This window comes from Halichoeres trimaculatus, unplaced genomic scaffold (genome assembly GCF_033239565.1).
Source record: "Halichoeres trimaculatus isolate MK-OKI-2021-1 unplaced genomic scaffold, fHalTri1.1 fHalTri1_scaffold_10, whole genome shotgun sequence".
Lineage (NCBI taxonomy): Eukaryota > Metazoa > Chordata > Actinopteri > Labriformes > Labridae > Halichoeres > Halichoeres trimaculatus.
Genome location: NW_027437187.1, coordinates 1,729,665 through 1,743,245, shown reverse-complemented (window position 1 = coordinate 1,743,245; position 13,581 = coordinate 1,729,665). Strand labels below are relative to the sequence as shown.

The following is a 13,581-nucleotide window of genomic DNA, read 5'->3' as shown; positions in this document are numbered from 1 at the left end:
TGCTGAGCTCACACACACAAATTCAGTCTGTGTCACTACAGACAGGTGCTGGACTGGTCCACCATGTCAGGGGGGCTGTTTGGGAACATCCTGGTTACTGGGACCAGCAGAGGGATCGGACTGGAGCTGGTCACACAGCTGGCTCAGCAGGTGGAAAGGGAGACTCACCTGTACGCCTGCTGCAGGGAGCCGGAGGGGAGCAGAGCTCAGGTGAGACACATCTACACACACCTGACAACATTTCTCACACATCTGTTTGATGTTTTAAGAATCACTTTCTCAAATCCTGATAAAGCAGCTTTGAGTCAGCTGTTCAGAGTTTTATTATCTGATCTTTATTCTGTCTGACGCACAACTCTTTGTTCTCATCTTCTGTGAGTATTCAACCTGAGTTAATGGTACAAAACAAGCAATAACAACGGCCAGCGACAATAAGAAAAATGATGAGGTGTGTCACAAAACAGAATTTGAAAAAGGAATATGAAACTCCAACCACACAAGATCTGTGAAATCATTTCAGTTCAAATTTAACTTCAGACGAAAACAACAAATCAAACAGAAATCTCTCTTTGTTTGATGAGAGATATCTTCTCCTGTTTGTAGCAAACAGTTGGTACAGAGAATACCAAACAGGTGAAAAGTTGTGTACAGGGAAAATCACCCTGAGGAACATCTCCTGACTAACATAGTTAATGATCAACAGGTCAGTCACATGACTGGGTATGAAAAAAGGCACTCCAGAGAGACTGAGACTGTCAGAGGGGTAGATGAGAAGCGGTTCACCACTCTGTGAGAGACTGTGTGAGCAAATATTTCCACAGCTAGACAATAAAGTTCTTCAGAGTAAAATGAGAAAAAAGAATAGTGGATGTTATCATCTACAGAAGAAAGTATCATAAAAGATTGAGAGCATCTTGAAAATACCTCAGCAAGAAGGAGAGGACCAAAACCAAGACTGGATGGCCCTCACGTGGTACCGGATTAAAAATAGACTTAACTCTGCAGTGGAGGTCACTGCATGGGCTCAATATCATTTCAAGATTCCATATGCAAAGGAAATAAAAAGACAGGACTGTACACAGCAGGTGGTGATCGTTTACAGTCCTGTCTTTTTATTAGAAATAGGGTTGAAAAGAATAATTTTGGATCAGTGTGACTTGATAACTTCGAACAAAGAAATGACAAAAGTTAGTCTGTAACATAGACTGTATAGAGTGGACAGCGTGGCTCTGCCATTTATAATTGTGCTGATTTGAAGCCACATTATCCCTGCTAAAGGCACCACTACTCTGCAGCCAGAAGAGACCGAGAGGGACTCTGAGAGAATCAGAGTGGAACCGGGTGACAAAATAATATTTTTTTCCTTTGGAAAGTCTAGTCTCGTCTTGACTGTCCCTCCTGATGTATTTTACTATTTCTGAAAAAAGCAAACAAGAACATCAGCCGTCAGCCATTGTTGAACGTGGCTTGAAATCCTGTTTTTAACCTCTAATAACAAATGAAAACAAAACTTTTAGAAAGAAGAGGCCTTGAACAGCCCAATAATCAGAGGCTCTGGCTTGCAACGAGCCCCTCTCCCCATAACAAAGCTATGTTTGATTGGAAATAACAAAGAACACAGAGTTTAAGGTGAAGGTGCAGCTGTGGGAGCCATCATGGTCCAAAGAGAGAGGAACAACAGAGTCCTGCCTCAGAGACTGGGTGGGTCTTCAGTGTAATTTATGTCATCACATCATTAAAGTGTTTACACATTCATGTAATGTCCACTCAGACCTGTTGGAGCCACTGGGATGGAGTCTCACTGCTTATCTCAGCCTGAACTTTTACCAGTGCTTCCTGTCCAGCAGACTGGGATGGACGTGTTTTGTGTTTGAAAGTTTCCATATGGAAATGAGGTGTCTGATATATGTCCATCAAGAGCTCAGGCTTACAGATCTCTGAGGTCTGAACTCATGTCCTATCAGGGTGGATTGTCATGATGACTTTAGCTGAACAGCTGACCTGCTGCAGGGTAGCTTACAAGTTCTTCTTCCTCCTCCTCCACTGAGTCCTCGCTCAGCGCTGTCAGCTCCATGAGATAACTGTCCTCTGACTGACTGACCACAGAGCTGCACTCAACAAAATGTAAACACAACACTTTTCTTTTTGCTCCCATATTTCATAACCTTTTTCAATGAACACAAGGGACTATTTCTCTCAAATATTGTCTCCACATCTGTGTTAGTGAGCACTTCTCTGCTGGAATAATCCATCCACCTCACAGGTGTGGTAGATCAAGACGCTGATTAGGCTGCAGGATTATTGCACAGGTGGAGGACCCCTGGAGGACCCCTGCCCTGCATGTTTTAGATGTTACCGGCTCCAACACACCTGATTCAAATGATCAGCTCGTCATCAAGCTCTGCTGGAGCCTGATAACGAGCCATTCATTTGAATCAGGTGTGCTGGAGTGGGGTAGCATCTAAAACAGGGTTCTCCAACTCCTACCCTGGAGGGCCGAGACGCTGCAGGTTTTCTTTCCAACCAAAAACTCCATCAGCTGATTTCACTGATTAGTCCCTGATCTCTGCTTGAAGAGGAGGTAATCAGTTAAATCAGCTAGTGGAGTTTTTGGTTGGAAAGAAAACCTGCAGCGTCTCGGCCCTCCAGGGTAGGAGTTGGAGAACCCTGATCTAAAACATGCAGGGCAGGGGTCCCCAGGACCAGGGTTGGGCAACACTGCTCTAACACCATGTCCACACATACCCAGTTGTCTGTAAGACACATATGATTTCATATGTTTAGGCCTGTTATGGACACCAAAGTCATCACCAACTTTACGTCACTAAAAATGATGTTTTCTAAAAACTCTGGCCAAAGTGAAGATTTTAGAAAACTTTGGTTTCATGGTTTTATGTTTACGCAGTGAAACAGAGTTATGGTTCTCAGACGTCACAGCTAAGTGGCGTAGGCTTATTTTGGTTTTAGGCCTGAAAAAATACTGCCACCTACGGGTTTGGCATACTTTGAGTCGCACTTATCAGCAGATTTCCCTGGTGCGTGTGGATGGAAGCATTTTTTTTAAATGAACTGGGGATGATTAATTTTTGAAAATACAAGGCTTCTAATGTGCAGTTTTATAACAGCCCCATGCCAAAGATGCCACAAGGTTTGAAGAAGTGTGCAGTTAGCATACTGACTGCAGGAGTGTCCCCAGAACTGTTACTTGTGAATTAAATGTTCATTTCTCTTCCATACACAACCACAGACCATGAAGCTGCAGTTCTGGGCTGGTAACCATACAAATATGCAGCCCAGGACCTCCACATCCAGCATCTTCACCTTCAAGATGGTCTTAGCTGCCGCAACAATTGATTGCTTACCCAAAAATGTCTGCACAAACTGTCAGAAACGTCTCAGGGGAGCTCATCTGCATGCCTGTCATCCTCTCTGTTTTCCTGCAGGCCCTGAGGGACCTCGCCGCTCAGTATCCTGGAAAGATCTCAATAATCAGACTCGGTAAACACAACACACACTTCAGGACATCTGTGACTAAACAACACAGTCACAGAGTCCTAATATTCTGAACAGCATGGTTCTGTGGTCATGTTTAATATTTAATGCAGACGGTTTATTCTGCTCTCAGTTCAAGTTCAGGCACAAAAAAGAACTGTGGATAAGACCAGAACTAGAACCAAAAGCAGTGTTTTCTGAAAAGAATCAGTCAAGTTACCTTAGATATATAGTTAATGTATAACACTGTGTGGAAAGTTCTGTTATCTTTGCAGAAAGGTGCTGATTAAATGTTATTTTTGACTTTGTCCATTAGGGTCAGGTGGCCCAGGGATGGAACCCTGAGGACCCATTTGAACTTTCCCAACTCTTTCTGTTTTTCTTTTTTTTAAAAAAAAATATATATATATATATATATATATATATATATATATATATATATATATATATATATATATATATATATATATATGAAGTGTGCAGCAGTTTTCTGTTTGTCCACTAACATGTGAAAGGAGCTGTGATGAGTTTCTAAGTGATCTTGAAAAAGACCCCCCTCTAGATACATTTCAATTTCAATTTAGTTTATTTCATAAGGAGGGACAATGTACATTCATACACACTTTAAAAAATAAAATATAATTGTATCCAAATCTAGCTAGCAACCTAATTTCCATTGGTAGTCCCCCCAGCTAAAATATAAAAACAAACAGGTTAAAAAAAAAAAAAGTACAAGTGTAATATTTAAAGGTTCTGTTCTTCTTGTTTTGTTTCTTTTTAAGGAAAAGAAAGAATAGAGAAACATTATCATAATAAAACATTTTACAATACACACAATCATAGTTTTTATTGTACACAGGTGGTCAGTAGCAGATGCTGAAGTGCTAGATTTAGACAGTAAAGTGCTGGAGTTGAGTATAAAGTGCTAGAGTCGTTAATTAAAGTGCTGAAGTTGATATTTAAAGTGCCAGGTCTCTTGGATAAATGAGCAGTGAAAAAATTTCAAGAAAGGAGAGAGAGAGGAATTCAAAAAAAAAAAAAAAAAAAAAAAAAAAAAAGGAGAGGTGGGTGGAGATGGAATGGGGCTGCAGCAATGCAAGTCCAGGTCATGCCTGATCATAATCCACACTTTGAAATGAGTTTATCAGCAACAATATATGTTGTTCCTTAATTGCTACTTCTCAGCTCTCTGGACATGATCGGATTGATTTACAGCACGTTTAAGTCTCTATGACAACACCACGCAGACTGATGAAGTTTAGTAGTGAAGAGAGATCTGTGTTTTTCTCTGCTGAAGACGATTTCTGTGATTAATTTTGTAGTGATGGTGGACACTGGAGCCTAACTGTCAGACAGAAAAAGGACAGAAGAGCAGAAGAAAGAGAAACAGGAGAGAGATAGAGCAAAGCTAAATAAAACATGAGCTAAAGGTTAAAACATGAGCTCAAGACTATAAGACACGGGTCAAAAAGTTGACTGAAAGAAAAGTAGAGTTAAAAAGAAGATCTGATCTCTACTCATTTCTTGAACAAACAGACGCCTTGTAAAGAGTCACATCTTCACGGCAGTGTGCGTGACACTCTGTGCCATTAGGTGGCGCTGCAGTCTAATAAAACAGATCCCCCTCACAGAATCTTTAAATTTTGCCTGTGAATTTCTAAGGAGGGAAAATAGGAAGAAGTTTGTTATTCTGTGAGAGACTGCATGAGCAAATAGTTTCAGTATTAAAACCTTTGGAGCATGATGAAATGAGAACTATGAAATAGTTGAGGAAATGATATGGAGGAAATTGAAAAAATCCTATAACTAAAAGCCCTGAGAAATGGGAGGTTCATGAGCCTCTTGTGTTTTTTGTGAGAGAGAAGTGTTGCTCTAGGCAGTAAGAGGAGAGTGAAGGGAGTATTTCTTCTTTTTATGGATGACCTGATCAAACAGTGTAAAAAACTTCCTCATATTCCATCAGACTGATCTTTGAGCCCATCCCTTTCTGTAGATTCCTCTGATAACCAAACGCGGTTGGTGTGGTTGGGTGATATGTTGGTGTGTGTATCTGCAGACACGTCTGATGAGGACAGTATCTCAGCAGCTGTTCACACTGTGAGCCAGCAGATTGGGGATGGTGGCTTAAACCTTCTCATCAACAATGCTGCTGTCAACCAACCAGAATCACCAGCTCCACTATCTGCTACGGAGAAAAAACACATGATGGAGGTCTATGAAACCAACGTGGTCGGGCCGTTTCTCCTGGCAAAGGTTAGCCTGTCTGTGAAAATGAAAAGGGCACACTCCAGAAAGTTCAGGTTTAGAGAAGGAATCCTGGATTTTATCTGGATTCTTTTTCAACATGTTTCACTCAGAGCCCCCAATATTTCTGATCATGTGTTTCGAACAATTTTTCTGCATCACTTTTCACCTTTTCTGCTCCGTTTCTTAACTTAAATCTGGTCCTGTGTCCTCTAATGTGTTTTTGATCTCTCATGTTTTGACATCCTGATGAATCCATTCATTTAAAGATGTCAGCTGTAAGAGTTGTTGAGTTTCTGCAAATTGTATGGAGCTGCAGCTTTTAAAAAAAAAAAAAAAAAAAAAAAAAAAAAATCATTTCAGTGGCATTATTAATACACCGTAAGATAAAAGCATAACATCATCTCCTGTCTTCAGATGTTTCTTCCACTCCTCCAGAGGGCAGCAGAGAAGACCTCACCTGACAATGACAAAGGTAATTTCTTAAACAAACTCAGTAAATCCTCTCAAACTCTTGTAGAAGGGCTTGTTGAACTAGAAGAAATAATCTTTACAGATTTTGTTGATGGGTCCAAACTTGACAAGTTGCCCTCGCAGGCCACAGAGTGAGCAGGGGAACATTTCAGACTGTGTATTCAGGGTTCTAGTATGTTCTGTAGCTCTGACAGAAATGTCTCTGACTCCATCAGCCACCAGCAGACTCTCTCCATTGTGGCTTTCTCTCTGTTTCACCTCCTCCCCTAACCCCATCCTCCCATCATCCTCCTCTCTTTATTGAACATTCCTGGCAGACATGTTGGAGACATTCAGGACGGTGGGAGGAGGAGGCAGGTCGGTGTGTAACAGCTCTTATCACCGCTGCTCTCCCTGAAGAGGACAGATTAGACTGTTCTCTCACTGTTCCAGCTGTAGGCAGCTCAATCTGACGTCCAGATCTCTCGGTGGTTCTGTAACCATCAACCATGCCACCACTCTTCATCCATCAGGACACCTAGACTGGAGACAGAGCTCTTGTCTCTGGAGCAGGCAGCAGGCTCTGTGAACCATAGGAAACTTTCACTAAGATGAAGCCAGCCGTTTGAGGTAGAGAGCTCCATCCGGGTGTTAACCCACAGCTCCACTTGTGGGATGTTTCTGCAGGAAGATGGTCCAGTAATGCCAGAACCACCCCAGACTGTCCAGATTGATAACAGGACTTCAGCCAGCATGACTACAAACATTGGTACTCCACAGGGATGTGTCCTTATCCCCATCCTCTTCACCCTATTCACCCATGGCTGTGTCGCTTCTCTCAAAGACAACATCCTCCTGAAGTTTGAGGACGACACCACAGAGGTTGGATGTACTACACTACCGAGCAGCCTACAAGAGGAAGCTGTCCAGCCTGGTGTCATGGCGTGACAACCTCACCCTAAACACAGACCAGGTGAAGGCGTCCACATCAGGGTGGAGCTCACCTGGACACTCAACACACACACAGCTTGTCAAGACTCAACAGCAGCTGGACTTCCTAAGGGGGCTGAAGAAGTTTGGAATGACCCCCAAGATCCTCAGCAACTTCTACAGCTACACCATCATCATGGTGAGGTAGGGCAGCATGACTGCTGTGGACCACAGACGCCTGCAGAGAGTGGGGAAGACTACTGAAAGGATCAGCCCCGTTCCCATCAAGCAGTCCAATTTAGATCAGTACGGTTTGTTACGGGTTGGATCTGACCCTGTTTGGGCTTCCACAGCCAACTCTGCCCCCTTGTGGTTGGCGGTGGAAGACATCCAGCAATTTGTGTTCTTTGTGATTGGCATGTGGCTCTTTGTTAAAAAGAACAATCAAACTTTGTTTCAGAGAAAACTGTGTGCTGCCAGGAGAAATACAGCAGCCGCTGTCGCACAGGAAGTGAATATTCTAGACCAATCAACAGACTGAAGTGTTTCTAGCTCCACCCTCTGGGGTTGGATCAGTTTAGTCTGGCACCCCTATGAAAGGGTCTGTCCTGGGGTTAGTCAGTGACATGCCATGCCAAAAGGAGCTGCAGTGAAGCACTTGGTGGAAACAGGGCTTTAGACTCCACTGCCCTCTGTGTAGAGCAGTGATCAGCTCGTCATCAAGCTCTGCTGGAGCCTGATAACGAGCCTTTCATTTGAATCAGGTGTGCTGGAGTGGGGTAACATCTAAAACATGCAGGGCAGGGGGTCCCCAGGACCAGGGTTGGGTAACACTGGTGTAGCGTGTCCTCCAGACTCTACCACACCAAGCTGGGAATTGAACCGGTGACCTTCTTGCTGTGAGGCCTCAGCACTATCTGTTGTTATTATTATCATTTTATTTCTCTGCAGCTGTTTTTTTTATATTTTATTGTTGGCATTTATTGTGAACAGGAAAGAATGACTTTCTTTGTACAGGGAAACACATTTGTGTCCTGTGCACATGACAATAAACTCTGTGAATCCTGAGTCTGTCTGTGTGCCCCTCAGGTGACAAAATGTCCTGCAGGAGGTCAGCTGTCATCAACATGTCCTCCATGATCTCCTCCATAGAGATGTGTCCAGAAACCTTCTCCATGGCTCAGATGTACCCCTACAGGACCAGTAAGGTACTGCTGACTCACACTGGAGCTTGGTGGTGATGTGTGCTTAGGAAAGTTCAAGTTTTGGGATGGATCTAGTTTGATTCATGAAGCCTCACATCAGAACTGGAGTCAGTTTTAATGTGTTTTACATAAAGAGCTCTACTCTCTGCTCTCTCCTTTTCCACCCTGAGCCTAAAAACAGGCAGAAACCAGGGACCAGAAAAACCTTCTGGGATACAGTACATGTCCTGATGTCTCTCAGACATGTTTCAGACTTTATCCTATAACTGAGGGTCACCTGTATGGCAGATAACATCAGCACCTTGTCCCCTGAGTTTATGACCTTAGAGCAAAAATCAGGTGAATAAACCAGTCTGGGCATTCAATGCAGTGGAGTGATGGGTGGAACTCTGTTTTAGGTGCATTAGCTCCAGCTGCTCAGCTGGGCAGTACTACAGTCCTACCACAAGACACCCAGGGTTATGGAAAGTTCAATGATTCCTGTGACAGTGTTTGTACACACTTTTTACCCAAATAACACCAATTTGAAGGATGGTAAACAACTCACAGGTTCATGACAAATCAGTGAGTGGATGAACAACGTCAATAAGTGGACAGAGAAGTCCAGCATGTACCCAAGAGAAGAGTTTAAACACACAAGTCACTCAAAGCTTTTGACTACATCATCCATAGACACTTACCAGACTGTGGAATATGAAGACAGGAACTTGTGTCAATAAACCAGTAACCGTCCAAAGCTAGACCTAGCTCACCATCATTTCACTTTCAACATCAAATCTGTTTCTGTTAATATTTAGGTTCACTTACACTCCATACTGAGTCCATGTTTGGTCATAACCTCAGCCAAAAACCAACACTTTCATTAAATCAGTGTTTCTCAACCCTGGTCCTGGGGCCCCCCTGCCCTGCATGTTTTAGATGTTACCCCACTCTAGCACACCTGATTCAAATGAATGGCTCGTTATCAGGCTCCAGCAGAGCTTGATGACAAGCCATTCATTTGAATCAGGTGTGTTGGATTCGCGTAACATCTAAAACATGCAGGGCAGGGGTCCTCCAGGACCGGAATTGAGAAACACTTTCATTAAATACATAAAGTAAAACCTGGATTTAGAAAATCAGCAGTCATTTATTTCTGCCCAAACATGGGGCCTGTTATACAAAACTGGATTAACACATCCAGGATGTCTCTGTTACATGGCTTGACTTAACAAGACACAAAGCTGGATATCAACTCAGTGAGTGAACCCAGGGTGTTCCACTCTTGATCAGTGAACCCTTACATTAAAGGGGTGAAGCTTGCAAAGTCTGAACAAAAATGGCGAATCCCTGCAGAGCAGCCTGCTTTACCCTGGAGGAGCAGACAGTTACTCCTCAGAAATACAGAGAACTTACAGACGTCATCCAGGACAGAAAACAACTGCAAAAAAATCCAGGAAGGAGTACTGGCAGGAAATTACAGACTCTGTTTATGCATACATTTATAAGATTATACAAAATTAATTCATTGGACAATACAAACAGACAGCGCTCTGATCACTCAGTTTGACTTTGTTTCAGCACAGACGTTTGGAGCAGAGCTCTTCCTCATCGTTTTTAACCCCAGTATTTCAGATGAGCCTGATGATGTGTAACATTTGTTGCACATGGCTCCAACGGTTCAGGTGGTGCTTTTATACTTATTGATATCTTATCCAGACCCTAACCTTCCCAGAGCAGGTTAGCTGTCCAGCCTAAGTTACTGTGGTGATTTATCCTGGTAAGAAGTGAACCAGTGTTGTAGGACAGAAAATCCAGGGTAACCCTGAAGGTACCTCAGTGAGGGAAAATCCAGCTTGTACAGGCTTCTGGTTACCTGAGGTTGGATAGAGAAGACTCATTTAATAACACAGCTGCTGTTGTTGCTAGTGTTCCAGTGTGAGGTGTGGCCCTGTTAACTTGTGACTCTCAGTCAACCATCACTGACATGTTCAGCAGAAAGTATCCAGTTAGCACGCTCACTCTGTTCTCCAGAACACCTTTAGCTCTGTAACAGTCAGAACTGGATAAGAGTTGACTTCATTGTTCTTCCCAAGAACAAGCAGACATTTTGATATTGCTTACAGCTTTAATTTACTGTTTAAAGAACGATGACTTGTCTGAATGAACGGAGCAAAATGCGTGCATATTTTTGATGATGTCAACCTTAAATTGGCCTATGAAGTCAAACTTTAAAAACAATTTCAATCAGTTTTTTGTTGGAAAAAAAACCTGTACTCTTCGATCTTAATCCAGTCAGAAGTTTAACAGAGGAAGAGTGAACTTCAACACTCAGAGCTATTATCTCTCCATCAGCTGAACAGATACAGAAACACGCCCACTCTGGGTGTGGACCACATGAAGTATGTGAAGACTTTCATGTGTCTGCCACACAGGTGTGTGTGTGTGTGTGTGTGTGTGTGTGTGTGTGTGTGTGTGTGTGTGTGTGTGTGTGTGTGTGTGTGTGTGTGTGTGTGTGTGTGTGTGGTGTGTGTGGTGTATGTGTGTGTGAGGGTAGAACTTCTTCTTCCTCATTCATCTTCCTGCTCAGAGTCCAGAGCGTCCTGCTGCTTCAGGGACCTCTGCACTGTGGGAGATTCTAGTTTCTCCTGAGAGGAGTGTGAGTCTGATGGGATCACGCTGTATAAGAACGGGTTAGACACGACTGTTAGCCTCATACCAGTGAAGCAGCCGAGGCTGTGGAGCTGACACAGCTGCAGATGGTCTCAGTAGAACAAAAACCTTTGTCTCTTTGGAGAGGGTTGGACCTGAAACATAAACATATATATCACCATCAGAAGTTAACATGAAATGAAACTTGGACATGTGAACAGACATTTTGATTACTTAAACTCAAGACTTAACTAAATAACACCCTGTAGGTTTTTAATGGCTGCTCAGTCTTTGAATGTTGTCTCCCAGGCTGCACTGAACATGCTGACGCGCTGTCAGGCTGAAGACTTCAAAACTCACAACATCCTGGTGACGGCAGTCCACCCTGGCTGGGTCCGCACTGATATGGGAGGAGAGAGGGTGAGGAATGCTGCAGGACTCACATATTAAAGTCAAACATTAAGTCTCAGCAGGTCTGTTTAACCCCTGATATGTCCTGAGGACAGTTTGTGCTGTTCAGTTTTTTTTTTCACAAACTTTCCAAAAGATATTTATCACAAATAATAATAATGATAATAATAATAATAATAATAATAATAATAATAATAATAATAATAATAATAATAATAAAACCTCAGAATTGTTTATCTCAGTTAGCCTGGAGTGGCTAAGCTACACCAAAACCAACACATTTGATCCTCATGACAAAAATGTCCCATTAGATGATTAATTTTTATATATATTCACAAGATGGTACTACTTTTGATTTATCTCTGAAAAGGTAAGAATCTGAAGCCAGTAATTTTTTAAGTTCTGACGTATCGAATCTATTAATTGATCTTCATGATCAATTGGATTATTAACTTTAATCAGCCACTGCAAAGAAGGTAATGATGCACCAAATCAGTGATGCTGTGACTCATTAATCCATCTTGGGCTCTGATAATTATAATAATGATTTAAAAAACATCCTTGAATTGTGTTTTATTTATTTTATTTGAGTTTTTGTGACTTATTTTAAACAGTAGAGAAATGTAAACATACTGGCCTGTAGAGGGTTGAAAACCCTAAAATATAATTATTATTTAATATGTAAGTAAATAAATGGTGGTAAGTGGAGAATTTTTAAAATATGGACTTGTTCACAGGGTAAAAACAACTATGCATTATATTTTTACAGATAGAAAAAGGATATTCTGTGTGTTGTTAGGACCCCATCTCATAATAATGATAATTATGCTCTATAACAATTCACTTCTTGAAATATATTATAATCATTTATTTACTATTTGTTTATCTTAATTTAAAAACGGTTTTTAAGGTAACATTAAAGACAATAAAATTAATATTTGTATGTGTTTTTCAGGCTGAAGTAATTTTAAAAGACTGACTTCTTTAAAGTGAAAATAATTATTCATTTAAATGTTTATAGCAGTTTTTTCGGAAAGTGACGTTTTTTGGTCATCAGGGACAAGTGTATGTGCGATCTTAAAGAATCTCTCAAGGGTTAACTAAAAAAAAACAAAAATCTTTGGTTCTGCAGGTTCCCTCAGTCACTGATGCTCATCACAGCAGAATCCCTCAGAACTTACATCAAACGCAGGTTTAGAAAGTTCTGAGTCAACATTGCTTAGTTTAAAAAAGTCACACAGACTTTGGATTTCTTACAGTCCAGAGAATCAGGACTGAATGGACCTTGATGTGCAGAACTAGTTATGATGACTTTAGGTTTCACTCACAGGACAGCCTCTGTATCTGAGACTTGCATGTTTTAGACTGATGGATCTTTTCTTCCTTTCTGGTCACTGTTCCGTGTCTCACTCTGCCCTCTCCTTCAGGCTCCATTAACCACTCGGGACAGTGTGCTTGGGATCCTCCGTCTGATGTCCTCACTCAGTGACAAAGACTGTGGGAAGCTTCTGGACTGTCAGGGTAACTCTATCCCCTGGTAGCAGAAAACTGCAATGAGCCCTTCAGTCCGAGGATCTCTTAATGAATACTGAGACATAAAGACTTCACACAGGGTGGTGCGGCCACGGCTGACCCAGAGAATCTCTTTAAGAGTCTTTATATCTTCTGTAAGGTCACATTTGATAAGGAGGAGTTTTATACTACCTGTTTCTGACATGTCATGGATGAAGTTGCTCCTTACAGGAGCTATGTTTGACAAACAGCACCACCTGCTGGTGAGGCTGCAAAGTGCAGCAAACAAAAAACCCTTCCCTCAACAGTGTGGTCCTGAAACTTGAGAAAAACATAAATGCTTGGTTTGACTGCAAAAAGTAAAAAGACAGCAGCGTGATGTGAGAAAGCTCATTCTGATGGAAACATGTTAATGATTTTAAATTTCATAAAGGAGGAGGAGAGGAAAAAAAGATGGCTCCTGTGATTTTCTCTGTTTCTCTGCACAAACTGTCTTTACTGATCTGTTTGTGAAGGAGTCATCCAGCACATTTATGAAGAATAAAGATCAAATCAGATCTGCTGAAAGTCTACATCATCCTGAGCTAACTTTGACCTTACTGTGCATCATTTCAGCAAGTGCTGTGAAACTCTTAAAGAAGGAAATAATTCAGCTCACCGCCTCACATTGAGATACATGTTTATATTTCCCTGTCTTTAAAGG

General features: G+C 41.8%; 1 protein-coding gene across 1 annotated transcript; it reads left to right on the top strand.

Moving 5' to 3' along the window:
* LOC141796896 (C-signal-like) lies at positions 1–13,318 on the top strand. Its single transcript, XM_074678220.1, has 7 exons — positions 1–210; positions 3,444–3,498; positions 5,549–5,745; positions 6,154–6,211; positions 8,209–8,327; positions 11,265–11,375; positions 12,794–13,318. Exons 1-7 carry the CDS (start codon positions 64–66, stop codon positions 12,905–12,907), a joined length of 801 nt encoding a protein of 266 aa, XP_074534321.1. The 5' UTR covers positions 1–63; the 3' UTR covers positions 12,908–13,318.
* Positions 13,319–13,581: the final 263 nt, after the last annotated feature.

Coding starts and splice junctions, on each gene's coding strand:
- LOC141796896 (XM_074678220.1), top strand. CDS start 64: ATGTCAGGGGGGCTGTTTGGGAACATCCTGGTTACTGGGACCAGCAGA. Junction 211..3,443: donor CGGAGGGGAGCAGAGCTCAG/GTGAGACACATC, acceptor GTTTTCCTGCAG/GCCCTGAGGGACCTCGCCGC. Junction 11,376..12,793: donor CTGATATGGGAGGAGAGAGG/GTGAGGAATGCT, acceptor CCTCTCCTTCAG/GCTCCATTAACCACTCGGGA.